The 25,442-nt window shown below is 53.2% G+C and overlaps 6 protein-coding genes across 6 annotated transcripts; 3 read left to right on the forward strand and 3 right to left on the reverse strand.

Annotated features, from left to right (window-relative positions):
• Positions 1-1,111: 1,111 nt before the first annotated feature.
• COCSUDRAFT_61601 (hypothetical protein) lies at positions 1,112-4,440 on the forward strand (the record flags this gene model as incomplete). Its single annotated transcript, XM_005649869.1, has 10 exons — positions 1,112-1,128; positions 1,479-1,544; positions 1,678-1,762; positions 1,872-2,039; positions 2,231-2,541; positions 2,814-2,898; positions 3,173-3,184; positions 3,371-3,568; positions 4,081-4,207; positions 4,427-4,440. 10 exons carry the CDS (start codon positions 1,112-1,114, stop codon positions 4,438-4,440), a joined length of 1,083 nt encoding a protein of 360 aa, XP_005649926.1.
• Positions 4,441-6,398: 1,958 nt separating this feature from the next.
• On the forward strand, positions 6,399-7,525 carry COCSUDRAFT_61602 (hypothetical protein; the record flags this gene model as incomplete). Its single annotated transcript, XM_005649870.1, has 4 exons — positions 6,399-6,433; positions 6,537-6,687; positions 6,840-6,989; positions 7,253-7,525. The coding sequence occupies 4 exons, from the start codon at positions 6,399-6,401 to the stop codon at positions 7,523-7,525; spliced, it is 609 nt and encodes a 202-aa protein (XP_005649927.1).
• Positions 7,526-8,088: 563 nt separating this feature from the next.
• On the reverse strand, positions 8,089-15,474 carry COCSUDRAFT_13828 (cation-transporting ATPase; the record flags this gene model as incomplete). Its single annotated transcript, XM_005649871.1, has 20 exons — positions 8,089-8,292; positions 8,862-9,126; positions 9,498-9,688; positions 9,923-10,111; positions 10,274-10,339; positions 10,492-10,821; positions 11,055-11,240; positions 11,449-11,550; positions 11,665-11,827; positions 11,975-12,099; positions 12,243-12,358; positions 12,694-12,913; positions 13,142-13,354; positions 13,620-13,753; positions 13,859-14,009; positions 14,137-14,297; positions 14,433-14,635; positions 14,778-14,974; positions 15,082-15,240; positions 15,346-15,474. The coding sequence occupies 20 exons, from the start codon at positions 15,472-15,474 to the stop codon at positions 8,089-8,091; spliced, it is 3,504 nt and encodes a 1,167-aa protein (XP_005649928.1).
• A 1,074-nt stretch (positions 15,475-16,548) lies between these two features.
• COCSUDRAFT_13297 (glycosyl transferase family 1 protein) lies at positions 16,549-19,480 on the forward strand (the record flags this gene model as incomplete). The annotated part of the gene is made up of 9 exons (XM_005649872.1): positions 16,549-16,638; positions 16,726-16,823; positions 16,913-17,036; positions 17,153-17,284; positions 17,414-17,581; positions 17,701-17,766; positions 18,161-18,363; positions 18,589-18,853; positions 19,214-19,480. The coding sequence occupies 9 exons, from the start codon at positions 16,549-16,551 to the stop codon at positions 19,478-19,480; spliced, it is 1,413 nt and encodes a 470-aa protein (XP_005649929.1).
• Positions 19,481-19,813: 333 nt separating this feature from the next.
• COCSUDRAFT_27979 (transaldolase) lies at positions 19,814-22,760 on the reverse strand (the record flags this gene model as incomplete). Its single annotated transcript, XM_005649873.1, has 9 exons — positions 19,814-20,836; positions 21,092-21,312; positions 21,464-21,556; positions 21,666-21,728; positions 21,815-21,871; positions 21,981-22,058; positions 22,220-22,313; positions 22,455-22,515; positions 22,655-22,760. 9 exons carry the CDS (start codon positions 22,758-22,760, stop codon positions 20,578-20,580), a joined length of 1,032 nt encoding a protein of 343 aa, XP_005649930.1. The 3' UTR covers positions 19,814-20,577.
• An 847-nt stretch (positions 22,761-23,607) lies between these two features.
• Positions 23,608-25,155, reverse strand: COCSUDRAFT_27982 (ribosomal protein S17 component of cytosolic 80S ribosome and 40S small subunit). The gene is made up of 6 exons (XM_005649874.1): positions 25,112-25,155; positions 24,816-24,977; positions 24,603-24,659; positions 24,415-24,483; positions 24,183-24,254; positions 23,608-23,949 (listed from the first exon to the last, which is right to left on the reverse strand). Exons 1-6 carry the CDS (start codon positions 25,112-25,114, stop codon positions 23,845-23,847), a joined length of 468 nt encoding a protein of 155 aa, XP_005649931.1. The 5' UTR covers positions 25,115-25,155; the 3' UTR covers positions 23,608-23,844.
• Positions 25,156-25,442: the final 287 nt, after the last annotated feature.

Here is a 25,442-nt window from a genome sequence, read left to right on the forward strand (position 1 = left end):
CCGGGTAATGTCCGATTGGCTCCAAAACTTCCGTCTGTGGGGACAAATGAGAAGTCTCTGGAGGCCAAGGGCGAGAGTCTTGAAATAGTGGCTGTCGATGGCCTGAAGACAACCTCCAGATCAGGCTGAACTGTGATGGTGATCTCCTGATAGATAACGCAGAAATAAGTTCATAAGAGACAGCATCGGCTGTCAATGTACTAAATGTTTCCCAAAGCGCATCATCACCTTAAAAGCTCGGTTAGTAAAGTGACAGAGAGTGTATCAGCACGTCCATGCCAGAGGTCGAGGACCCACCTCAGAACGTGGAAGAACCTCGCCAGTCAAATGCCTCTTGGACTGGCAAGAATTCGGAAAAGCACAGCAATCCGAGACACATGCGGATCGATTGTCTGGGTTCGCATTATGACAAGGCACACCAAGGCACTGGCTTGCTGATGCAGGCCTTGTGAAGGCTAGTAACAGGCATGCAACCAGAAGATGCTTGAGAAGCGCCCAAAAGTGGATCTGCATGGTCTGTGGATCACCGCAGTGCCTGAGAAGCTCGCTCAACATGTCCAAGAAAACTGGGCCCCAAAAAGAAGAAACCACGTGACATTACTAACACCCACGTCATGACACTTCGCACGCCCAGGTATCTGACCTTTCCAGAGGGCGGATGGAAGAGGCGGGCGGGTCGTGAGAATAGGAACATAGCAAAGTGGCATGAGATCGTGTCATTGATCACAACACAGGCAGTTCCAGGTCGCCCACTAGGCTATTCGAGCTGAAAGAGGTTGCCCTAACTGTCGGCCTCAAAGCGATTCCGAATGTCAACCGCTGTATTAATGTAGGGTAAAAAGACGAATCGCGACAAGAACAGCTCGTAAATAAAAAGAATTCAAACATCGATTCCGTCTGTAAAGCTCAGGTCTTTGCCGGAACTTGACCATGTGATGCTAGGCACCAGTGGACGCCAGCATCGTGATGCAGGCGGCCTTCCGAGGTTGCCCAGAACTCCAAATCATGTGAATGCTGATTGGTCCTCCGTCTCGGGGATCGAATTTGCCGTCCAACCTCACAGTATGCCTGTCTTGGACAATGGTCCGAAGTAGATTAGCTGCGCCTGAGAATGAGCCAGGTCAAAAGGTGAGGCTTTACTAACAGCAGATTGCACTCTAGGACAATTGCATGTCGCATTTTTGGTGCGGCCTCGTGCACTTTACAAGACACCTATTTGGGTGTCACGTTATGTCATCACTAGGGTGGACTGATAGACCCATTCTTACAGACATCTGGTGGCCAATAATTTCCTCTGAATTGGTCTAGATTGATTGAGGGGGTGTCCTCTGATCTTCAGTGGCACCGAGGGGATGCTTCGTCAGACAAGTGTCACAACCCTAATTGTGGCCCTGCTATCTGGACATGATACTTCCTAAAATTGTTGTGCATCATATTCAAATCATCCTTGAGCTGTGCCTTTGGACTCATTTGTGCAGGCTTGGAGTGTCAAAACAGAAATGGACAGAGGAAGAGGAGAGGGCACTGCGCACAGGAGTGGAGAGGTGCGATTCTTGGACATGACACATCTGCCCCTCCTGTACTAAGCAAGGATGCTGAACACTATGTACTACCTGTACTTTCCCAGCAGCCAATCAGTAAGATGCTCACAACTGCTCTTTACCATGCTGCTCACAGGTTTGGTGTGGGAAAGTGGCGCCTGATCCAAAAGGACGAAATACTGGGCCCCCAGCTGATCAACAGATCCAATGTGGACCTGAAGGTGTTTACCCTTGATCCAAATGCACGCGGCACTGCGTTGAGCAGAGCATCTTGGTGAACATTACAACATTTAGAAAGCACAAAAGCAATGCTTGTCTGTGTGCTCCCAGGACAAGTGGCGCAACCTGAACATGGATGTGTTCGGGTCGCGGGGAGACAAGCGGGGATCCAGAGCAAAGGGCAGGGGGAAGGCGCGGCAGAAGCCTGCGGCTGCACCAGCGCCCGTCCTGGACACGCCCGAGAAAGTGTGGTCCCTGCAGCCCGCCCACCCGCACGCAGTGCATGCCATGAGCAGCGCTTCAAATTTCATAACTGCCTTGATTCTCAGGGGATTATCTGGCTTGTAGCAAAAGTATGACCTCCTCAATTGCTCAGGGGAGTATCTGGCGTGTAGCGAGCACAGGCATGTAGGGACACATTGAAGCTGCCTGCGCTTGGACTCGTCCATGCGGCTGCACTGTGCTGGCAGGCTGGCATGCCACTAATGGGGCGAGCTGACGAGGCGCTGATGTGGCAGCAGGAGGTGCTGGTGAATCGGCAGCGCAAGCGCAAGCGGCGGCCGGAGCGCGCCCCGGAGGCCAACGCGCCGATCCCCTACCGGGGCTCGAGCGGCGCGCTGCGCACGCTGCAGGAGGTCGCTCTGGGCCCCGACATGGACGACCCGCTGCCGCCGCGCCGGCGCCGCCGCAAGCCGCGCGCGCTCCTGGACGACGATGAAGACGAGGAGGAAGAGAACGGCGAGGAGCCCGCAGCCGACCCCCACGGCCGCACCGGCCCCATGTCAGTCGCCCCTCGCTCCCCCAGCCCTTTGTTCTTTTCGGCATTTCTCAGTCTTTGTTCTTTCCAGATTCATTTATTCTGGGCATACAGTACAAGGATTTTAAGATGAGACCTGCCATGATTGCCACCAGCTGCCACTAGTTGTTCTATGCAGTGTGGTTGTGCTGCTGCTCAAGGCAAGTATTGCGGCTGAGCCGGCTGGAAGGTCAGAAACGTGTGCATGGCACGGAAGGGATGGCTGAGCAAATGACAGTCCCTGGTGTGTGGTGCAGCCCGGATGACATGGTGGTGGCGGCCATCATCAGCCTGCAGGACCCCGTGGGCTCCCACCCAGAAGACATCAGCCGCTGGATAGAGGTGCGCCCCATGCTCTTTCCCTTGTTTTTATGCTACAAAGCCGTCTTTGGAGCCTCATGACATGAAGAGCCTCCAAAGATGTCATGTAATTTCATGTTGCGCTGTTGCTGTCTCGCAACAGGCCCCTCAGTGAGGGACTCAAATACACTTGATGGGAGCCTCTATACAAAAAGGCTCGACACAAAGATGACCAAATATTATACAAAGATAGATCAGCTGAATGGACCAGAATTCTTGGCTTTGGGTGGAGTCAGATTGCATGTTGCGCGCGCAGAGCCACTACGCGGTGACCTTCACCTCTGTCTCCTTGACCATACCCAAGGCTTTGTCACTGCGTCACTGTTTCCAATGGTACGGCAATTGGGGGCCGTAGCCATTGAGGGCATTCTCCCCGGTGTCTCCCACCTCCAAGCGTGCTTGGCCCTGTCAAGCTCCTCTTGACGCCACTAAATTATATTTGCTGTGTGCGCAGAGCCACTACGCGGTGACGCCGTCGTTCAAGCGGACGGTGCGAGGGACGCTGCGGCGGATGGTGGAGGCCGGGCGGCTGGAGACGGTGCCCAACCACATCAACCTCTTCCGTCTCGGAGGCGTCGTGCGCCAGCTGTCGCAGGAGGCCGGCATGGAGTGGCCCCGCGCCAAACCAGGCTCCACCCCCCTCGACTCCAGGGTGAGTGCTGCAGACATATAATTAATCACACCATCACCGTTAGCATTATGGAGAACTGCATGTCCAGGCATCTGCAAGCAATCAGTGATAATACTTGACACCATGGTGCGTCCTTTATCCCTCTCCCCCCTCCCCCCCCCCCCCAAAAGCATTCCCCTCTTCAGGATATTCCATATCAAGGTTTTTGATATGGAATATTCAGTTCAGTTCAGTTCAGTTCAGTTGATGAAGAGTCCCCTGCCCAATTGTAATCCTTTGGTTGGACTTCAAGGTGCCACCTTGACCTCCTAGACATGAAAGAACCTGATAGGAAAGGCAGGACGCAAAGAGAGCCCAATGACGAGGGGTCCCAGTAAAGGGATTGCGTTTGTGTTATTGCTCAGGTGTCTGCAGCATGTAAACAATCACACGCTTGCTGGAGATGCTGCCTTATGCAATGCCTGATGCTCAAAACCCTCCCTGGCTACATTGGGGAAAAAATGAGAAGTTGAGGGGTTCATGCTTGTGCACAGACGGCGGTGGAGTCGGCAGAAGCAGCTGCGAAGGCGGTGGCGGAGGCTGAGGAGGCGGCTGCGCTGGCGACGCGACTCATGGCTGCTGCCAACCGCTACGAGCAGGAGGCTGAGTTGGCCGACCCTGGTGAGCCCCACCCTGTTCCTACATGAGCAGCGTTCATAATCGCCTTGCTCCCTTTGCAAATGTGTAATCGGCAGCCCTTCCTCCTTCTTCCAAACTCTCAAGGCACTCTCTTTGCCTTCATACCTGCGTTCCCTCTTGTTAAGAACAGTCTGGAAGAAGGGTGAATCAATGATGCAGTGACATGTCAGTTATTGACCATGGGTATTGTGATTCCTGCAGGTGCTGTAGAGTGATGCTGGTAATGATTGGTGATTTTCACCTGCTCAATCGACTTGCAAGAGCCCGTGCTGTGGAGAGCAGATATCATGTCAGTTCTGAAGGCTCAGAAGGCTTTGTGAGGGTTTGGAAGTCACCATAAGCTTGTGGCACCGTTGTGGCGCCTGTAGTATTTGCTTGATCCCGGATGTGAAACGCTGTTGTGGCTCCAACACTGTCTGAGCTGTCTGAATTTCGAATTCGATATGCCGTCATAAGTATTTCTTTGTTTTTTTTTTGCGGTGTTGCTGCTGGTGGCAGGGTGTGTGCAGTGAGCACAGCCGGCCGGCAAGCATGCAAGCGTGTGAGGGGCACACCTTAAGAGGACCTGATGACATTTGATTTTGGATCAGCTGGAAGGAGCCAAGAAGAGGCAAAGGGTGAGAGGACTGAGCGTCCACAATGCCAGAACCAAAATATTTCCATAGATCTCTTTTCGACATGCGGCTTGTGTATCAAGAATTTAGCAACAGGCGGACTTAGCTCCCCTGTTCTCCAATTTAGTGTACAACGCGCGGTTGCCATAGCATTTTCTACATTTTACCTTGGCACGATGCAACATCATGTCAGAGGAGTCATGGCAAGACCTGAGGTCCATCTAGGTTGGGGTGAGTCAAAGGGATGATTTTTTTTCTGACAAGTGGCCATGGTGTGTCCTGGATGGGGTCACATCAGAGTTTGTGCACGGTGCATGCCAGTAGCAATTCAGCGGCCAAGAAGGCTAGAACAGACAATTATGCAGGTCTCTGTAATTGTCCCTGTTCACATTCTCGGAGAGTCTTCCCACACGCTCTTGTTGGCCCAGCTCAAGGACTTGGCTAAGTCGGGTTGCAAGTGAATAGTGGGAAAATATCTGAACAGATGTGCGCCCATCTTCAACCCAGCATCATCATTATCATGATGGGCATCATGCACTGCATCATGATGGCATGCAGCTGGCAGCACTTACCCGGGCCGGTGAGTGCCGGTGCCGGCATCATAATCAGAGTCTCGTGACCCGGGTCACTTTATCACCTGCGTGCGCACCCGCTGCGCTGTGCATTGTCATTAGTGGCCACATCAGTCTTCCCCCCACAATCACCGTGATTGGTGACCAAGCCAGAGTTTGCCATTCAAGGAAGGAAGGAAGGAAGGAAATTACACATCAACTCCAGCCGCCCAGGGCTGATTGGATGTACTGACAGCATCCAAGTGATCAAAACAATCCATGATAAAGTGTGCAACACTGACAATATTCAAAAGGTGACCCAAGGCTGCAATGGAGTCCATGATGAGCCTAAAATGGCGTCTCCAATTGTTCGTTGCAAACGCGCTAGTGAAGTTCCGAAATTGGATCCTCACGGCACCACCGATTATTGCCAGCACCAGTTCACGATCACCCTAATTGATCCAAACACAAGCAGATTTGTAGCGACATTTGATGATTGACGTACAGATCGCAGACCAATTAACCTTTGTCGCAGTTCAGTGAGATCAGAAATGAAGAAGGGCCTCAAACGCAGCAGCACAACTTGGTCTCCTGAGCAAGAAGGCAATGCTGAAGCTAAAGAGAGACAGGTAGCTTTGCAGATCGCATCTTTTGCCAACCCCGTGCTTGATGTGCTGAGGCTGACTTTGTCGGTGATCTTGGGGAATGTTTTCCCTTGCTTGGCTAAGCAGCAAAGATCGTAAAAAGTCTGACTGCATTATATTCAAATCCAAACGATCTTGACTCATGGGGGAAAATCGGGGTTGTGACTGCATTAGTATGTTTACCTGGTCAAACATGGCTTTGCAGGTGACACACTTGCAGGCGTCCTCCAGCTACACTGACCGATCAGCATCTCTTTTGGACGACGTAGAGCCTCTGACAATGTCAGACAGAACTCGAATGCGCCTCGTTCAGAAAGCTCGCCTTGTAACATATGTCAGTCTGGCAGTCACTCTGGCTGGTGGGATGGCGGGGATCATGGCTTCCCTTGCACTAGACAGGTGTGCAGCCGATACGCTTGCTACATAGACAAATCAATGGGGGATTTGAATGTGAGTTCAAGTTGATGGAGGTCTTTGAAAGTTGCTGCTGTGTTGTGGCCAGTGCGGCAGTGCTAGGGTACGCATTGGAGTCCTTTGTGGATGTGTGGAGCAGTTTGCTGGTACTCTGGCGATTCTGGGATGATCGGAGCACAGACGCTTCTGGGACAGCCCTGCAGCGAGAAAAGTGTGCCAGCTTCGGCATAAGCCTCTCGGTGCGATCTGCACCCATCCATGCACTGCATGTGGCACGTGCATGTAGTAGTGGCTTTTGGCGGCTGCTGCATCTGTATACACAATTATACGTATAATTGATGGCAATCTGATAGCGATGGCTAACTAGTGTGGCTGTGCTGTGGCTGTGCAGTTCCTGGGAATCAGCATTGTTGTAGGAAAGGAGGCGATAGGCCACATTCAGCGCCGACAGGGCCCCGAGGAGGCTGGGCTTTTGTTGGGCATTGCATTCTCTTCAGTGGTCGTGCTCAGCGTCCTCTGCGGCCTCAAGCTCGACCTCTCGGTGCGCACTGAAAATCTTTGGATTGAAATTAGAATTTGCCCTCACATGCGGTGTTGGACCAAATTATATTATCATCATTATCATTCGTAAGCGTCATGCATGCCTTCATCAAAATTATGAATGTTTATGGCTGGTGCTTCTTGTTGCCTGATATCGACGTTTTTCATCGTATCTCTCTCCAATCCATGAGGAACAGGAGTTTAGCAGCAGCCAAAGATTGCTCGAGCTAAATGAAAATTGAGAGGTAGACTTTGTCCCTGCAGAGAAAGCTGCGCTCGGAGAGTTTGAGGAAGGATGCACTGACGTCTGGGGCCGTGGCTGTGCTGTCAGCCGCCATCTGCATGTCCACGATCTTCTACAGCGTTAACAGCGCGCTCTGGTGGTTTGACTCGGTGGTGGCCCTGTGCATATCCCTGGCGCTGTTCTGTGGCGGGTTGTGGCCGCTGATCAGCGTGCAATGGTGGTCCAAGGCCTTCTGGGCTCCCATGACAGATGCCTCTCTACTGCTGGATCGGGCAGAGTGCGGGGCAAATTGAGTGCCGTGTTAATTGTGACTGCGAATTTGGAAATACTATTGACACCACTGTACTGTGACTCAAGGACTGAAGCACTCACAGCACTGTACTTTAACTTCAGTGATTGGAGCAAAGTTGGACTGAAGCAAAGTTAAAGAGGCCTCGCCTAGGCGTCGCTGACAGCAAGTTGCTGAGCAAGTGCTATTTGCACTTGCACGACTTGGAGGCAGATGCACGCCTTTGACCAAGGAGAAACCTTGAATGATAGTGCATCGGACGGATGCAATTGGATGCAAAGTGTTGTATACTCAAGCACTAAATCTCACAAATATTATCGGCATATACAAGGTTGTTTAAAGGAAAGCAAGGTGTGTTGTGTCATCCATCACGTTGTGTGCAAACCTTTAAAGTTCAAATGCACGTTCAATGACTCAAACAAGCAACCTAAAGACAAGTTGGTCACTGTGACGACACCATTCTTGACACCTAAAAAATCTGGAGGACACTACAAGACCACTCTGCAAGAATCTGCACCATCTAAAATCCAGCATGGCATTCGCGGCAGCCACGCATGCAAGAAGTGCTCATCCGGCATGGGGCCGCCGCTGCTGCCGGGCCTCCTGCTTCTTGAGGACAGCCAGCTCCTTCTTGAAGGCCAGGTAGCCCTTCTGGGGCGGCGAGGGCGCAGGGAACGCCGCGCGCAGAACGTGGTCCCATGCAAATGTCACCGCAAAGGTAGCCAGCCCCAGTCCCACAATCTTGTAGCCCAGCATGGGCGGCACGCTCACCTGCACATCCCCAGCACACCCTGAATTGGCATGTCTCCTCCCCAAATGCAGCCTCCCGTCTTTCATGCATTTGTCCCTAAGGCTTTCTATTTCAGTAATAGAGGCCAAATGCAACCCGAACTTGTTCGTTTGCTCTTCAATGAGGGATTGTGTCAGGCCTTTGGAGCGATCCACATCTTTCTAATTTCGTTGGCTATTCACCTTGACAAAGCTCATGCAGACGGCAGGATATTTGAGGAGAAGTGGCGGCTGGCAGGCCAGCTCAGAGTGCATTCCTTTGGGCAATTATTGCCTCAGACAACCTCCGAGTGGGGCAACCCCTCTCACGACATGCAAAGCAGGGACGCTCGAAGACAATCCTGCCCCAGGGGTCACTCAGGGGCACTCAGTCACTTCGTGGGTTGAGGAGTTCTAAAAGACTAGCCAGGTTGTGTGGAAGCACATGCGGGTTGTTGACTGTTGTGTGCTGTATGCTTTGCAGATCCCCTGATCTGTAACAGGATTGCGTGAATGTGATCCGTGCAGGCAGTCCGCTATCTATATATGCAGGAGGCAAGCGAGGGGCGCACCAGAGAGACGAGCTGGGTGAGCTCGGGGACGAGGTCGAGGGAGAGGACAGCCCAGAAGATGGACCCCCACCAGAAGGTGTAGCGCAGCGTTTTTGTGTCGCGGATGGAGGCGTTGAAGGGGGGCCCCTGGTAGTTGACGCCAAAGGTGATGAGCTGGATTATGAACTGGACCAGGAAGCACACCGTGTTGACCAGGTTGGGCTTGAAGTCCGCGTTGGGCTCCTGCACCTCGTCCTGTGCCCACCAGGAATTGACTCCGTCAGTGCTCAGCATTCCAGAAAAAGATATGTTCAATTATTGAGGCAGATCGAGTGCGAGAGTTGAGGGAGTTTCTTCAGTGCTCAAGCTGTCTGTGGCGTCTGTCAGCCCCAGCCAATGGCACAAGCATTGCAGTTAATCGAGGGAGCCTCTAATGGCACACACAACATCATGACAGAGCGAATTCGCCATGCTGAATTTTGCTGATATGTGCTTGTGAGCCTTGCCATTTGCGGTCATGGTTCCTGCACAGGGGGAATGCTACACACATGGGTTGCATTAAACAACCCCCTGGCTGCATAAAAAGCAGGGGTGTGATAGATGGGGTGCAGGGGGCTGCAGCGTGCCTTGGACATGGCTGCCAGGGCCCCATAGTACATGTAGATGAGGAAGCCCATGTGCGCGGCGAATTGGCCGAGCAGCGAGAGGAAGACATAGGCGGAGAAGATGTTGGGGTGCGGCCGCTGTGGCGACAGCTGGTCCAAAGGCTTGGCGTGCGAGATCACAAAGAAGAGCATTGCGCTCAGCATGCCCATCACCGTCGCCTGGAAGTCCCCAAGTTTCACACCCTGCGCACACCCATTCATAAAAATACGTGCAAATCACTTCTCTCCCAGACTGGTTGGTTCTGCCTCAGCTATTTCTGCCTCCAGCTCTCTTAAGAGCGTAGGCAACCAGAGCTATCCGACACTATCTGCTGCAGGCCACCACAGCAGAGCAGGAAGCTACAGAGAAAACATGACACAGATGTGCTGGGACAGAGGAGAAGGGATGGGGGTTGGCGGCAGCATATGGGCCCACACCTGCAGGTACATGACGGAGAGGGAGTAGGCGGTGGAGAGGCAGATGAGGCCCAGGATCTTGAACATCTGGATGGTGGTCACCAGCGTGGAGCGCCCCTGCCGGATGATGTCCGTGCACGGCATCACCGACGCCAGCTTGGCCGTGAACGGCGACGCCATGCTCGCATCCCCCGGCTTCACCATGGGCACCTGCAGCCACTGCCCGCCTCTCAGACACCCGCTCGTTCACCCTCAGATAATGCACCGACACCCTCAAGAACAGCGCCTAGCTGCCACGGAGGCCACCATCTGCACAAAAGAATTCCTTGCCAGCTTGCAAGATACAGCTGATAAGATTAAATCGCAGCGCACCATGCCCTCGTCAGGCTCCATGCTGTCCATCCAGTCGGCCATCTTCTGCATGCGCGCGTCCACCGGCTTTCCAGCCGCCCGCATCTTCTCCAGCATCTGCGCGCCCGCCTTAAGCTTCATGGGTGGCCCGTTCCTCGCCTCCGGCCCACTCCCCCGCCCTCCGTGCGGCCCCACCTCCCTGCAGCCACACACCTTCCCCGTTAGCCGGCCTTCGCTACTTGCAAACCGATATCAGCATGAGAGCGCGTGAGAGGCGTTGATGCATACCTGCGGCCACGGCCAGCGGCGAGCGATGAGGGGCCAGGCCCGGCGGCGCCGCCGCGGCCCGGCAGCGCGCGGCCGGAGGGGCCGGCCACCGCGGGGGCGCTGCCGTTGTCCTTGGGCTTGGCCGCCGGCGGCCGCGGCGTCAGCAGCGCCACTCCCACGTGGGCCGTCTTGAGCGCGCCCACGTCGTTGGTGCCGTCCCCGCACATCAGCGTGGTCCAGCCAGCGGTCCGCAGCGTCCGCAGGATCAGCTCCTTCTGGTCCGGGGACACCCGCGCAAACACCTGTGAAGCCCACAGAATTCATTACGTTGTCCTGCGGTCTTCAGTAAACTCATGACCTGTGGGTGAGGCATGCTTGGCAGTGTGTCATTGACGACTGCAGCATTGTCATGACACATGACTGATGCCTGCAGAGGAAAAGCTGGACAGGCGCGAAGGTACCTGGTGCCTTGAGAGGTTTTCGGTGTGTGACCTAGGAGCGTATATGATTCTGGTAGACCAGCTTGAGTCAGTACCTGGGTGAGGGGGATGTAGTCTGTTTCGGCGCCGATCTGGTGCAGGTGGTGCAGGCCGTCGCCCGATATGCACAAGTCCCACTTTGCAGCCAGTGATACGGCGTCCTGGCGTGACCTCTGGAAGGGCAGCCTCAGCGCCTCATCTGGCGTGGTCCATTCGAACCTCGAGTCATCCTCAACGTCATCCTCATGGCCTGCCGTCAGAGCTGGGCCCCTGTGATCAAATTACCAACACATCAGGTATGCACCCAGGAGGTCAAGTCGCGGACATGGACACACCGAGACAGCGCATCTGCTGGATCAAGGTCAGAGCTCTCTATGAGATTGGCGAGCAATGGTGATGGGGGCCAGTGCAGCATGTTAGAAAAGAGTCACAAGAAGGATACCTGTGTACAAGCATGAGCACAGGCCGGTCCAGGATATGGACTTGGGAGGCCACATGGCATGCCGTCAGGGGCGCGTCGCCGGTGATCATCACAAGCTGGTGACTCGCATCCTGAACGGCCATCCAATCATCAGAACGCATCACTACATGGAGTGCAGTGATTCCAAGAGTCAGGCGCAGCAATGTTGCAAAGACAAGGCCGTCCAAAGAAAAGGTAAGGGGCACCTTGAGCATGCGCAGGGCAGGCTCGCTCTCCTCCTTGAGGGGGCACTGGAAGATGGCAAAGGCGCCAAAGTGCAGGTTGCTCTCCACCTCACTGCGCGGCAGGTTGCCAATCTCCACTGGGCTCAGCTTGGCGTCCAGCTTCTTGTAAGCCAACGCAATGACCCTGCAGCATCCAAATTGCCTTTTTCAAATTCATGCCAAGCTATCAAGACAAATTTTTTGGATAACATTACACCCATCAAAACCAGCTGAAGGACCTAGATATAACATTTTACAATTAGACATGCGTAAGGGATAGAAGCGCTCATACCTGCCCCCCTGTGCTGCATACTCCTTGTAAGCGGCCTCATACTCAGCTGGCGGCGCTGCCAGGAAGCCCTGGATCACCTCTGGAGCTCCTTTCACCACGGCCCAGTATGCTGGTGTCGAAGAGTGCTCATCCTCAACCTGCAGACCAGCATCAGCCACTCACTTACACAGGAGATCTTGGATGATGTGGCTGTCATCATTGCGCGGGTCTGGGTCAGACAAGCAAGGAGCGGCCTTTTACCAGCGCAATTCTTCAAGCATACCTTGACAATGACAGTCATGCGCTTGAGGGTCGAGGTGAAGTGGTATCTGTGCAGGATGGTGGTGACCTCCTTGCCGCCTGCCTGCTTGCCGCTTGTGAGGTTGCCGCCAGCATACGTCCAGCCTGCAACAAGCACCACAACCCCTTAGTGCCATGTAAGAACCAAGTATGCACCAGGCAAATATCTGCAGGCGGCCTCCTAATCAATCAGGCTGCTTAGGACATCTGCAAGAACGCGCCTGTACTTCTGTGATAGCATAATCTGCAATCCCGTGAGATGCTACTGGTGAGTGCAAGAGGAAGAGATGCATGTATTTTGAAGAGCTGGAGGGAAACATGTCTGTATTATTTGATGCATTCTCTTTACACTGCGAGGCAGACCCTTTCTGCTAGTATAGCGCTGGCAATGCCTTCATGTCTTGGGTTCTCCCTTCACCAAAAAAGGAGGGTGCTCGCACCGGTGGCCTGGAAGGCGGCGCGCTCGAGGGGGTCGCCGACGAGGGCGCCGTCGACCTGGATGAGGGACTGACAGGCGGCCAGCACACGCACGGCCTCGCGGCTGCCCTCGCGCACGTCCGCTACCAGCTCGCGCGCGCGGCCGGCCAGGCCCACCAGCCCCTTGAGCACCATGTTGTCCGACGTCAGCGTCCCAGTCTTGTCAAAGCAGCACACTGCCACCTGCGCACCAGCACAGCCGCTGAATGCTTAGGCGTCGTGGCTTAAACTGTAGCTGAACATGCTTCCAATGCCGCCGAATGCGCATCTGCCTGTCTTGCGGGGACCTTTTCTGGGGATCATCTTCATGAAGCAGGCAGGCCAGGGACTTATGATGGAGAGTGAACTGCTCTGGATGCAATGCTTGCTCATTGAGCAGAGTGGTGATGTTAGCACTTTGACATAAGGGACGGAGTCGCATGAGCAGAGCAGGTGGGAGCCGGGGCATGCCTTGCCGGCGAGTGGGATGCGGAAGGGCTCCGTGCAGAAGACGGCCTTGCGTGCAAGCGCCAGCAGAGATGCGTTGACAGCGATGGACAGCTCCATGGGCAGCTCTGGGGGGATGACGCTGGTGATGATCATGGTGCAGTTCAGGAACAACTTGAAGCGGTCACGGTCGGGATTCTGCAGCCAGCATGCAATCATGTCAGACCGAGTCATGCGGAAGGCGACACTCCCATGCCAACGAGCGCAACAAAGAAAGTACAGGCAACAGTTTGTCAACCGTCATTGACTCAGAAGCTGATACAACTCAATTTTCCAGTGCAACTGGTAAAACGATGGTTACATCTGCACTTCCTGCTGAAGGCATGGTGTTGGCAGGCATGTGGACCAGACGATATTGCTTGGCGCATGTGGGAGCCTGCAAGGGAGTAAAAGGAGATTTCACCTGCAGTCCATAGTAGAGGACGTAGGCGGCAGCGGCAACAGCAAAGATGAGCAGGAAGAGGATGAAGAGGCCCACTTCCCAGTTGTTGGCTGTGACTCGCTCCGTTGAGTACAGGATGGTCCGCATCAGCTGACCTGCCAATAGGTAGGCTTGTGATTAGTTCCAAATAATTGGGAATTGACGCACTTGCTGTTGTCGCGGGACATCAATGCCGCATGAGGGTGAAGACAAAAGGTCACCTTGGGAGGTCTCAAAGCCAGTGCGCAGCACGACAGCCAGGCAGCCGTTGTCGGGGGTGCGGATGCGCGCACTCTTGTCCCCGGTGTGCTGCAGGATCTTGGTGCCGCTGAACAGCATGTGGTTCTTGTCGCGCTTGATGCTCAGGCGGGACTCAGGATCCACCTGCATTGCACGGCAATAAGGCCTCACTCTTCATTGTCCCCTGGTCCAAAACATTCTGTGCCATAGTGCAAAGGATAACAAAGCACACACAGCAGGTGCAGCAGACCTTGGCGACATCCAAGCCCTCTTGGGCAGCTGCTGCGTTGGTCGAGCCAGTGCCAATGGGGTTCTTCCACTGGGGAGTGGACTCCCCTGTCAGCACGGCCTCCTCCACAATGCATGTCCCTGCCAAGAGCAGCGCATCTGCCGGCACCACTCGCTCCTCCTGCCCCACACCTGCAAATCAAGGGGAGCACATCAATACTAATCATATTGGACCTCGTCACACTCTTGCAATGCTAAAAGCATCTGCCACATGTGAATGGAAACAATGATCATGAGTATTTGGGAGTGGTGAAGGGAGAAATGTACCGCCAGATGGTCTCCCGATGGAGATGACATCGCCCGGCAGGAGGGCATCGCCAGGCAGCTGCACCCACTTGCCCTGCCTGTACACCTGCAGCGCCTGCTTTGGCGTCGTGAGCGAGCGCAGCTCCCTGAGATTGCGCAGCCGCTGCCCCACCACTGTGCACTCAAACATGACCAGCATGCCCAGCGTGAACAGGGAGTAGTACCTGCGCATGCGATCCTTACTCATTGTTATAATGTCGAGTTGGACCAGAACTGCGCGTCCGAAGGAGAGGCCATGCACCTAGCAATTTAGCTGAAGGATCACATTTGGGGATCTATTTTAGGAGCTGAGAGATGGTAGATCACCAGTAGTCGTCCAGGCACCATAGGCCGACGCAGAAGACTTGGAAGACAAAGAATGGCGCCAGGAGCTGCTCTTTCAGCAGCTGGCCAAACTGCGGCACGGGCACCTCGAAGCGATTCTCCCCCCATCTGTCCAAGGCAGCGGCTGCCTTGACCTCATTGCCGTAACCCGAGCTCCTCTGGTACTGCCCAAAAGTTTCCTGCACAAGAGACATTATCTCTTCATGTCCCATTCAGCAAAGTTGTATTGTATGATGATGCAGTGCTTGCCAGGTCTACTGCTGAGCACACAGCATGAAGAAGCCACCTGCACTGGATACGCCAGCTTCTCGAAGAGGTTCTTCTCAGCGTCATAATGGAATCGCTGCTTCCTGAATTCGAAGCTGATTTCGAGCTGACCATCCTCCACCTTCTTTCGATCCAGCGGGACAATCTCCTTCTTGCCTGTGAAATCTGCTGCTGCCACCTGATGCCAGCACAAGAGATCCATACTGAAACCACATTGAGAGCCAGAAATGAATGACAGGTTGGCAAGTACTAATACAGCGAGGCTGCCGAGGGCGATTCTCACCTTGCAATGTGTGGCTCTGTAAGGGCTCGGGCAGCTCTGATATTCCACCAGGCACTTCACATTGATCATCCATATCCCAAACAGCCAGAGTAGCACTTGGGCAACAACAAGGCCACCGAAGATACTCATGTTCAGGTAGTAGGTATTCCTGCGACATCCATGAAATTGGTGAGGATACTTTTTGACATGATCAATAACAATCAATCTCGCAGAAACCAAATCACAGGATATTGCTGCTATACTTAGTCTCCCTACCCAGTTCCAGATATGGTGTCCCTGAGAATCTTCCCAACCATGATGGCGTAAGCAACGCAGAACAGCAGAGCATCGAAGCGCTGCGTGCGCTGCACGAGAAGATCTAGGGCATTCAGCTCTTTCGTCCCTAGACCTGGCGCCCTTCCTGGCACTTCGCCCACCCTCGCCATGGTGGACATTTTCCAAAGAATTTGCCACTAGTCTATCTCTGCATGCTATGAAAGAATATTATATTCGATTTTAAGGACGAGATTCGTCACCAAGGTGCTTCGCACTGCTCCTAACATACGGTGATCGGGAGTGGGATCCTCTATTTGGGAAAACTAAGGACGTCAGCAATAGTGACACAACAGCTCCACCAAAGTTCTCCTAATTGTTTACAGAATGATTCTCATTGCAAGGGCTTTGTATGCTTTACGTCCTGGTCCTGTGTCTTGGGAGAAGGGAAGGGGGGTCCCGCCGCATCCCGCCAAGCTTGTAATTACAGATCGGGGGACTCGCACAAAGCAGAGAGGAGTGTTTGGGGCATGTGATGGGCTCAGCAAAGTTTTGCTAGTCAGGAAATTTCACAATCCAAGAATATTGATTGTGAATACCAGAATAGCTATATTGGCTGCTGGACTGCAACCCAGGACTTCGCCATCTTGATCTCGGAAAAGCGTGAAGCAAAGACTTACACAGTCAAAGCCGTGAGATGTACAATATATATATATATATATATATATATGTTAGATATCTACGTGTGCAATTCAATAAGAAGCACTCATTGTAGGTCCAATTAATTCATTAAGATGTCACCTATTGGGCTGATGATCTATGACGGAGAACACTGATTCTGCCACAATCTCAGACGATCTTTGGCATGTGCCCGTGACGAAATTTCCATTCAAAGCTTTCATTTTCTTTCTGGCAGTAGCAATATTGTCGAATTTCGTATTCAAGAGGGGTATGCGGAAAGGGAGGGTCTGGGTTGTTGTCCTTGGTGACTTTGGAAGAAGCCCCCGCATGCAGAATCATGCCCTTTCCCTGGCACAGCAGGTGAGTCAGTTTGTGGATCTGTCTGCCCAAGTATCTCTGGCGATCCGCTTTTTTCCATTTGTGTTGCTGAATGAGTGTGTCATGCAGGCTGGAGTTCAGGTGCATGTGATCGCATATGGAGGGAGCAAGACAAACGCAGCAATTACTAAGCACCAAAATATCAGAGTCCACACCATACCTGAGCTGTACGTCCAGAATGCCAGATCTTCAAGACATTTGGATGCAGCATGCGAGGCAGGACAGCAACATGATCTCAATGAAATGTGGTGTGCAGGCGTCAGCTTGCGCAAGTGCTGCCCCGCTCTGTTGCGCTCATAATCAAGGCAGCTTTCCAGGCTTTCATGCTGCTCTTCATGATGATCTTCTGGCTGCCATCCCCAGACACCTTGCTCTTGCAAGTGTGACCCTCTCATTACTCTGACCGCTGATTCTCTGGATCGTTGGAAATTTCATGGTTAAATAGGGATATGGTCGCTCTGTTGTACTCTATTGTCACTCTTCGTGGGCCTTGCAGGTACCTCCTGCCATACCAACATTGGTGATGTGTTGGTTGGCATGCGTCTGGCACCACGCCACTTTTATGATCGACTGGCACAATTTTGCACACACCTTGATGGCTTTGTCCATGACCCACAAACACCCCTTGGTGAGGAACAAGGAGGATGCCCTACTGCATGGAGTTCCTGTAGCCTGTTGAACACACACAGTGCTTTCATGCCATCTTGACTCGCATCCCAAAAATTCGCACCAACCTGAGGGATGTTCAACGCTCCAGGTGGCTTTGGCGAAGTTGTACGAGCGCTTCTGGGGGCGCTTTGGCCACAAGCACTTGTGTGTCAGCAAAGCAATGCAGACAGAGCTGGAGAGAAGCTGGCATATTAAGGCCACCGTTTTCTATGACCGTCCACCTTCACACTTCAGGCCCACCCCCTTGAAGGAGCAGGTGATCCAAAATGTTGTTGCAACGGGTCTGGGATTGTTAATTCCTCTCTTGACACTTCAGAAGCTTTTTCTGGAACTACACCTCATTGTCACTGAGCAAGGGTTATGTACCGTTTGCAGCACGAGCTGCTGTTGCGCTTGGGGCCTGTGCTGGACGCGCCTGTTCACCCGAGGGACTGCTGTGGGGTACTGCCCACATTGAAGGAGGCTCTTCAGAATGGCCATGACGCCAGCGAAGCCAGCTCAAGCGGCATGCGGCCGCTGCCTGTCAGCCGCAGGGCCAGCTCTGCCTCCCACGACAACCTGAAAAGCTTGATAGGCCAGGTGGGTCCTCAACCATGCAGTACTCTGGGAATTCCTGGCCGCAATATTGCATCAAGCAACACATTGGCATTCCCTCAGGCATGCAATAACCAACAGGCACACCTGCAGCTGCAGGAATAGTATTGTGGTTGCCCCGCTTGTTGAGAGGTAACTGCCAGCAGTGTTCTATCAATTACCAGAGTATGCAAGATGAAGAATGAGGTGTGGCTGATCCGGGATTGCACGTACACAGATGGACCTGCGGGTGCTAGCAGAGCAGTCTAGGCCGCGGGAGGAGGAGCACAGCTTGACGGTGTGCACGGAGCGGCTGGGCGGCGCGGACGGTCGGGTGAGGTTGCGAGCAGATCGGCCCGCGCTCATAGTCAGCAGCACCAGCTGGACACCGGACGAAGACTTCCAGATTCTCTTGGATGCGGCACAGCAGTATGACGCCCAGGTGCGGCATTCGATTCTGTGCAAGTCCGGCATTTCTGCTTCCGAGGTACAGGGAGTCCTGCGCGCAGCTGGTAAACCATCATCCTGCAGAATTAGAACGAGGCCCCATTAGGACATACTCAAGCGAGGTTTCTAAGTTCGTCCTGGATTGCGCGCCACAGCTCAGGCATGTCCAATTGCGCGGCATGGTATTTGTTCATGATACATCTGCCTTCATGCCCTCTAGTAGAAATGGAAGCATGTTACGAGTGCAGTCAGAAGCATCTGTGACATGAGCGTGGTCCGCGTGCAGGCTGTGGAGAGGCCGAAAGCGCTGCCGCGGCTGCTGTTTTTGGTGACGGGGAAGGGGCCGCAGCGCGCGGCGTACACAGAGGGCATGCGGCGGCTGGACTTGCAGCGAGTGGCCTTCCGCACGGCCTGGCTGGAGGCGGCAGACTATCCGCTGCTGCTGGGCTCAGCTGACCTTGGTGTCTGCCTGCACACTTCCTCCTCTGGCTTTGACCTGCCAATGAAGGTAAGTGACTGCAGTTGTGTTGTTCGCACTGCCTCGATGTCTGCATACCGTTTTCTGTCAGTGTGATGTTGACGCCATGTGCTACACCTGCGAGGTAGCCCTTCCTCCCCTTGTCTCCTCTCGCTGTGTCTTCGTGTTTGCATTCTCTCTTGGCTTAAATGTATTGAAAGTGAGGTTGCCCCCGTTGCCCCTTCACTGCCAAAAATCTGGGCACACTTGCGCTGGTTAGTTCTTGTGAATAATGAAGGGGTGTCAAAAGCCTGGTTGAAATTTGCAGCCACAGATACCAGAATTGCCGATGTGCAGAAGAGGTGTAATATTGCTGCGAGTCATCGAATCAGCATCGCATGCCCTGTGTAGGTGGTGGACATGTTTGGCTGCGGGCTGCCTGTGTGCGCAGCAGACTACAGATGCATAAATGAGCTGGTAGTGGATGGCACGAATGGCCTCCTGTTTGACAGCGCAAGCAAGCTCGCTGCACAGCTGGTGGAGCTCTTTGAGGGGTTCCCTCACACAGAGAACCCCCTTCTGAAGGAGCTGCAGGAGTCAGTGGCGGGAACTGGTGCTGTGACATGGGAGGATTCTTGGGAGAAGATCGTGCTTCCCCTGTTCACCCAACAGCACTGAATCGGTCTCTTCTGGTGTCGTCGTTTTGTTTTTGTCTGGTGCTGCTCTCCTGAGGGACAAATTTTGTTCTTGCTATTCTTTGCTACTTGTCCTTGGTTGGAGTGATCTGGAATGTTTGAGTTGGGACCCAACTTGCGGTTTAGCATGTTGAGCTGCTTTGGCCTGTACTGATCATTTGAGAGAAGATGAAGATAGATTGCAAGAGCAGTATCAGTTGACAGCAGTGAAGTGAATGAGAGTGTGTGTGTTTAGCGGCTTGCAACCTACGTTGTGCCGTGGATACGTATACCATGCGCCACCTCTTCTCAAGCTTGCAGTATCATGTTCATGCATGCACAGTAGCATCTTACACATTCACTGCCATCATGATTGATGAAGCAATCACCAAGGATACACACGTCACTCCATTAAAATTGATAATAACTTCGTTCTTCTTCTCGTCACGTCTGACTACAAGTAATGAGACTGCTGGAAACTAACAGGTCCAGGCCTGTTGATTTGTGACGCCAAAAACACAGGTAGCATTTGTAATTCTTTGCATGCATTCAACAGCTGCTGGCAACAATGGGAAAACCCAGCCTAAAAAAGGCGCCTAGTGCGCTCTGAATCCAAAAGTAGCAGACACTCGCCTTGTGCAAGACACAGAGACACAAAGGATGCTTGTCTGGTGGTTGCGGAGATCAATTTTTGGGGATGGCAGCAATCTAATGTTATCACAGTCTTCCTGGCACAATCTGACAAGGAGGAATCCAAGCGTTTTACTGAGCCTAACACACCTGCCTTGAAGGCAAGACCTTCTGACATATATTGTTACATCAATTGCAGTGCCACGACACTGTTAAAAAAGAGCAACTACATCGCCAAAAATGGCACTGAAAGCACAATTCTTTTGTTCAGGAGACAAAGGTGAGGCATGACACGAGCATACAAGAACATGCCTGGCAGCTGAGCAGCAGCAAGTCCCTGCATCGCATGCCAATCTGTGCACCACTGAGCCTTTCGGTTCAGACACAACCTTTTGCTGCTCATCCTTGGGATGAAGGCATGGCAATGCAAGCTTACCTTGCCTTGGACCCTCTCTTGTACTGGCGCAGCTTTTAAGAGGAAACGAGCTTGGCCACCATGCTTTCCAGCTTCTCCTGATCCTTGGAGAAGCCCTGGATCCCCTCTGCCAGCTTGGCGACCGCCATTTCGTCCTCGCCGTGCAGCTTCTTGAAGAGGTCATAGGACTCGGCGGTCAGGTCGACCTTGGGCTCGCTGCAGCCGCCCATCTCCGGCCAAAGCTTGCGCGGCAGCGGCTCTGTCGAGGCCTCCAGCTCGCCCAACAGCGCAGGTGAAATTGTGATGTTGTCACACCTGCCAAACCACACCACAATCATGTTGGCCTCTTCCGGGATGGTCTCTCACAGACCGAGCCAGGTTGTGTTTATGTCATCTGCACCTTTGCATGCAAATTCTGCCACACATGCTTCAGTAAAATGGTGTTCCGCAGAATCTGCTGTGCTGCACATGATCTGGGCTAGTCATCACCCATTCTAACAAGAGCTCAAAGGAGTGCAGTACTATAGGTCACAGATTACCACTGGCAATGTTGTGAGGGTGGAGGCGCACCCGGCCAGCTCGCGGATCTCGCCGGCGTTCCTGAAGGACGCGGCCATCACGATCGTGTTGTACTTGTACTGCTTGTAGTACTTGTAGATGCGGTGCACGCTGATGACGCCCGGGTCCTCGTGCGGCGCAAAGCTGCGGCCCTCCTTGGCCTTGTACCAGTCCATGATGCGCCCCACAAAGGGGGATATCAGGCTGGCACCGGCGTCCGCGCATGCAGCAGCCTGGCCACAAAATACCACCACAACATCTCAAATCTGGTGCATGCAGAGCGCTGCATCATGGCTGAGGTGATTCAAGGCCAATGTATTCTCAGAAACTGCACTTTGAAACATAGAGGGGCGCGGTGTGAAGCAGAAAGAGCAGGCGACAGACCTGGGCAAAGGAGAACAGGAGCGTCATGTTGGTCTCGATGCCCTGCTTCTGCAGTGCTTCGCAGGCGCGGATGCCCTCCCAGGTCGATGCAATCTGGGGCACCAAAGCACAAGATCAGGTGCATCCAAGTCGCGACACTTTTGTTGCAGGAGACGCCAGGAACATTTCGGGCTGACAGACAAATGTGTGCGTGACAACTCACCTTGATGTACAATCTGCTCGTGTCAACGCCCTTCTTTGCGTACAGGTCAACGATCCTGAGCCCCTGCCCGTACCAAGAGGCATATCAGATCTCCATTGTTACCTCTGTTGCGCAAGTCTGCCTGCTCGTTGTTGGGAGCGAACATTTACCTTTTCAATGGTCGCCTGAGTGTCGTAGGAGAGGTGAGCATCACACTCGGTAGAAACCTGCACAACGGCGCGTCCAAGGCTTTGCAAATGCCTTTGCAGTAACAGAAAACCAACTCTCCGCAATAAAAGTGCATTTCCTCAGCAGACCAGCATGGAAGCTTCTCACCCGTCCAGGAACAATCTTCAAGAGGTCAGCGCCGATGTTGACAGCCAGGATGTCGGCAACATTTGATTGTGGCCTGGACTCAGAGGCAATTTGTGTTGTTAGACCTAGAACACTGCCTGCAGGTACCTTGGACCGGACATTTCGTCTTGCAATACTGTGCTCGCTTTCTCCAGGCCTATAGAACCTTTGGCAGTCCAAAACACCACACCTCCTAGTCATGAAAAGTCACAGGCACTCACACACCTGGCAGCTGGGTAGCTGTGGTCATCCATCGCCAGGGCCTCTCCAAGCAAGTGCTCATATTGAGGATTCTGAACAGCTTTCAGTACCAGACTGCATGAGAAACACATAAAACCTCAAGATATATTCGAATCAAGGCTACTCGCTTTAAGACGAAAATATCTCTGAGTCAGGGATCCCTCTCAGGAAAAGTCATTCGTCAGTGATACGATATGCAATTATGCAAAAAGCTACCTGGGATTCGTAGTGACATCGTAGGGCCTGTAGCTCTTGATCGAATCGATCTCCCCGGTGTCTGCGAGTCATAGCTCTTTGAGGTCATAAGATGAATGTCCTCCCACTTCATAATGCTGCATTTAGCTACCCAGTGAAAAAACCGCTTCGACACAATCTAACCTTACTGATATTCTTGGCATAATGATCGAGAGATTTACCTGCGACCACTTTCGACATCTCCTTCAGAGCGTCGAGCTGATTCTTCGCAGTAGCTTTCTTCGCGCTTGGCGGTGCTTCTGCAGCGTATGTAGCGGTAACCTTCATTGGGAGACGTCCTGCATTTCTTGTTAAAGAGGCTTGGCGCAGGCACGGCCTCGAAGTGCTGACCATCGAGCTCGTCTGCGTGAACGTCTGCATCGCGCGAAGAGAAGTCTGCCTGCACAAGCTTGCCGGTGATTGCTCAGTATACTTAGACACCTAGCCTGTATCGCACTCGCGCCACTAGCCTTAGTATAGTTTGTTCGAAAAAAAATGCCTCTGTGTAAAGGGCTCGTAAAGATCGTAAAGGCACAGTATCTCCCGTCCTAGCTGGACTTGATTGACCCCAGGCGCCAGTTGGGACTCCCTCGTGACACCTGGCGTGATTGGGCATTCTGGGAGGGCCCAAAACAATTGAGAATTAGGAAAGATACATCAAATTTCTGCTGTTTGTACACGTACCACCACATTCACCCCATGACTGAATTTGCCATTGCTGCTGATCTGGAAGAGGAGGGCGAGCCCAGAGACAGCTGCAGGACTCCTCGGAGCAGACTGAATGTGTGGGACTGCTGGTGCCGCCGGTGCTCCAGTTTGCAGATCTGCTACAGATGTACAGCTCCAAGCTAGAGTCTCTGGCGAGGCTAGAGCAGCGCTTGGAATGGACATGGTAATCATCACTGAGGATCCAGTGTCAGTGACGATGGAGCTTGGTGTGCAATTCTGTGGCAAATAGATCCATTGACTGGTCCCAATGCCCAGCAAGCTGGGCAACACAGTGCTGCGCCAAGACTCGGTCACAATCATCAAAATGATGCCACCGACTGCCAAAGGCCATGAATATGTGATGCTGTTTGACGCTCACTGAGGCAAATCTTGTTCACTGGTGACGCCAGCAATCCTTCCTCCCATGGGCTGCCCCAGTACGGTACGTGCTTACAGTAATCCCACGTCTGCCAGTGTCAGACACTCAGCAGTTTGAAGATACAAAAACTTCAGGTGCTACATGGCATGACGCTGCACAGCAAGTTGCCACCGCAAGCTAGACTCATGTTCCTGCCCATACACTGCACTCGAACACAGACCTACTGAATGACAACCCCCAAGCTTATGCCCTGAGCCTCCAGCGAACACTGCAACGCAGCATATCTCACTGGCGTGGCGGGCGGTCGCCGCGTGGCCTGTTGTCACGATTGTAGCCGCCGCGGTCGCCGCCATAGTTTGCGCCTGGGATCCCCTGGTTCCCGGTCTGCACCTGCACAGCGTCACAGCACATCCTCAGGCCCTGGTTTGCATGTTCAGATCCGCGACGCCCTTCCTCCCACTGCATATGTCGCAAAAGCCTTTCGAATCACAGCTGCTACTGAATTTCCGCCCACTTCACACCAATGTCCCAAGGAGAAGCACTGCCCCAATGTCTGCTTGCCTGCCCTGCCCGCTTCATGCCACAAAGCTAGACTGCCTGCAAAGGCAGGATGCAACCCTCACCTGCTGCTGCTTGACACCTGGAAGGTTGGCCATGTTCAAGCTCCTGAGCATGTCGTATGTGTCGGCGTCCACCTACACAGCATTAATTAATTGGTGCTCGCTGCAACCTTCCCAGAGATTCCCAAGGGTGTGAGCTCAGAATGCAGATGGCAGTACACAGAACATGAGGGAACTCAGAAAATCAGGTGCCTGATGCTGATCAGTACATCAAGCAGCCTCCTGTGTTCCTCACCTCAATGGACTCGGTGTTCACTGCTGACTCCTCGGGCACGTAGTCCATGCGCCTCTCACGCTCCTCCTCCTGTGTGTGGAGAGATCCAGTGAGATTGCTCTCAGGCAAATGCAGACTGATTTATGAAATTAGCGCGCATGTGGCCCAGACAGACTGCAAGTGTTGTCCAGGAGTGCAGCCGCTCGCACCTGCAGCTTGAGGGAGATGCCACGCACAGGTCCACGCTGGATGCGCTTCATCAGATGCTGCAGCCAACCAAATCGAGAAGAATCAGCAAAGGCACGACAGCCTACTTTAGCACAGCTGCAGATTTCCCAAACAACACAATCCACTCAGGTGCATCAACACTGCACCCCTTCGTGCTTTCACAATTCACATCAATGAGCATAATTGAGATCTACCGTGGTGAAGCCCGCAATCTTGTTCCGAAGCCTCTTTGTCTGTATTGTGGCAACATCCTCTGCCACCCTCTTGTTGGTGTCAAAGTCCAGAGTCAGACGGCCATAGTACTTCTCCACGAGGACGCGGGACGCCTTCTTGACTGTCTTCGTGCGGACACGCCCCTGTACGCCAACAAGAATTTATGCAAGTCTGCATAAAAAATGCAATCCTCCAGCAGCAGAAAACAATCCTGGCCCCCTCGAACAAGGCCATGCACTACTGCGATGTCAGAACCAGCAAACGACGGATGCCTCACCATGCTGGGCAACGATCTCCAATGTCACGCACGAAAGACCTGGCTGGATCAGTGCAGTTTGCAAGCTTGTGAGCATTCAGGGCGGCTGCATTTAGATGTACCATCGACCCTATCATAAATTTGAAGCGTTGCACGGCGTTCCTGCCACCTAGCCATGATCAATCATTGGACATTGACATTCTCCCAATACCATCCATCTCTTCCAATCTATACATCAAATTCCCACATTACCATGTTGAAAGCTTTCTAGGGTAGGCTCAAAAGGTTCACAGATCGACAGATGTGGGTCAGATCGATGGTGATGTACTTGGCAGCGACCAACTACGTACCA

Source organism: Coccomyxa subellipsoidea (genome assembly GCF_000258705.1).
Source record: "Coccomyxa subellipsoidea C-169, whole genome shotgun sequence".
NCBI lineage: Eukaryota > Viridiplantae > Chlorophyta > Trebouxiophyceae > Coccomyxaceae > Coccomyxa > Coccomyxa subellipsoidea.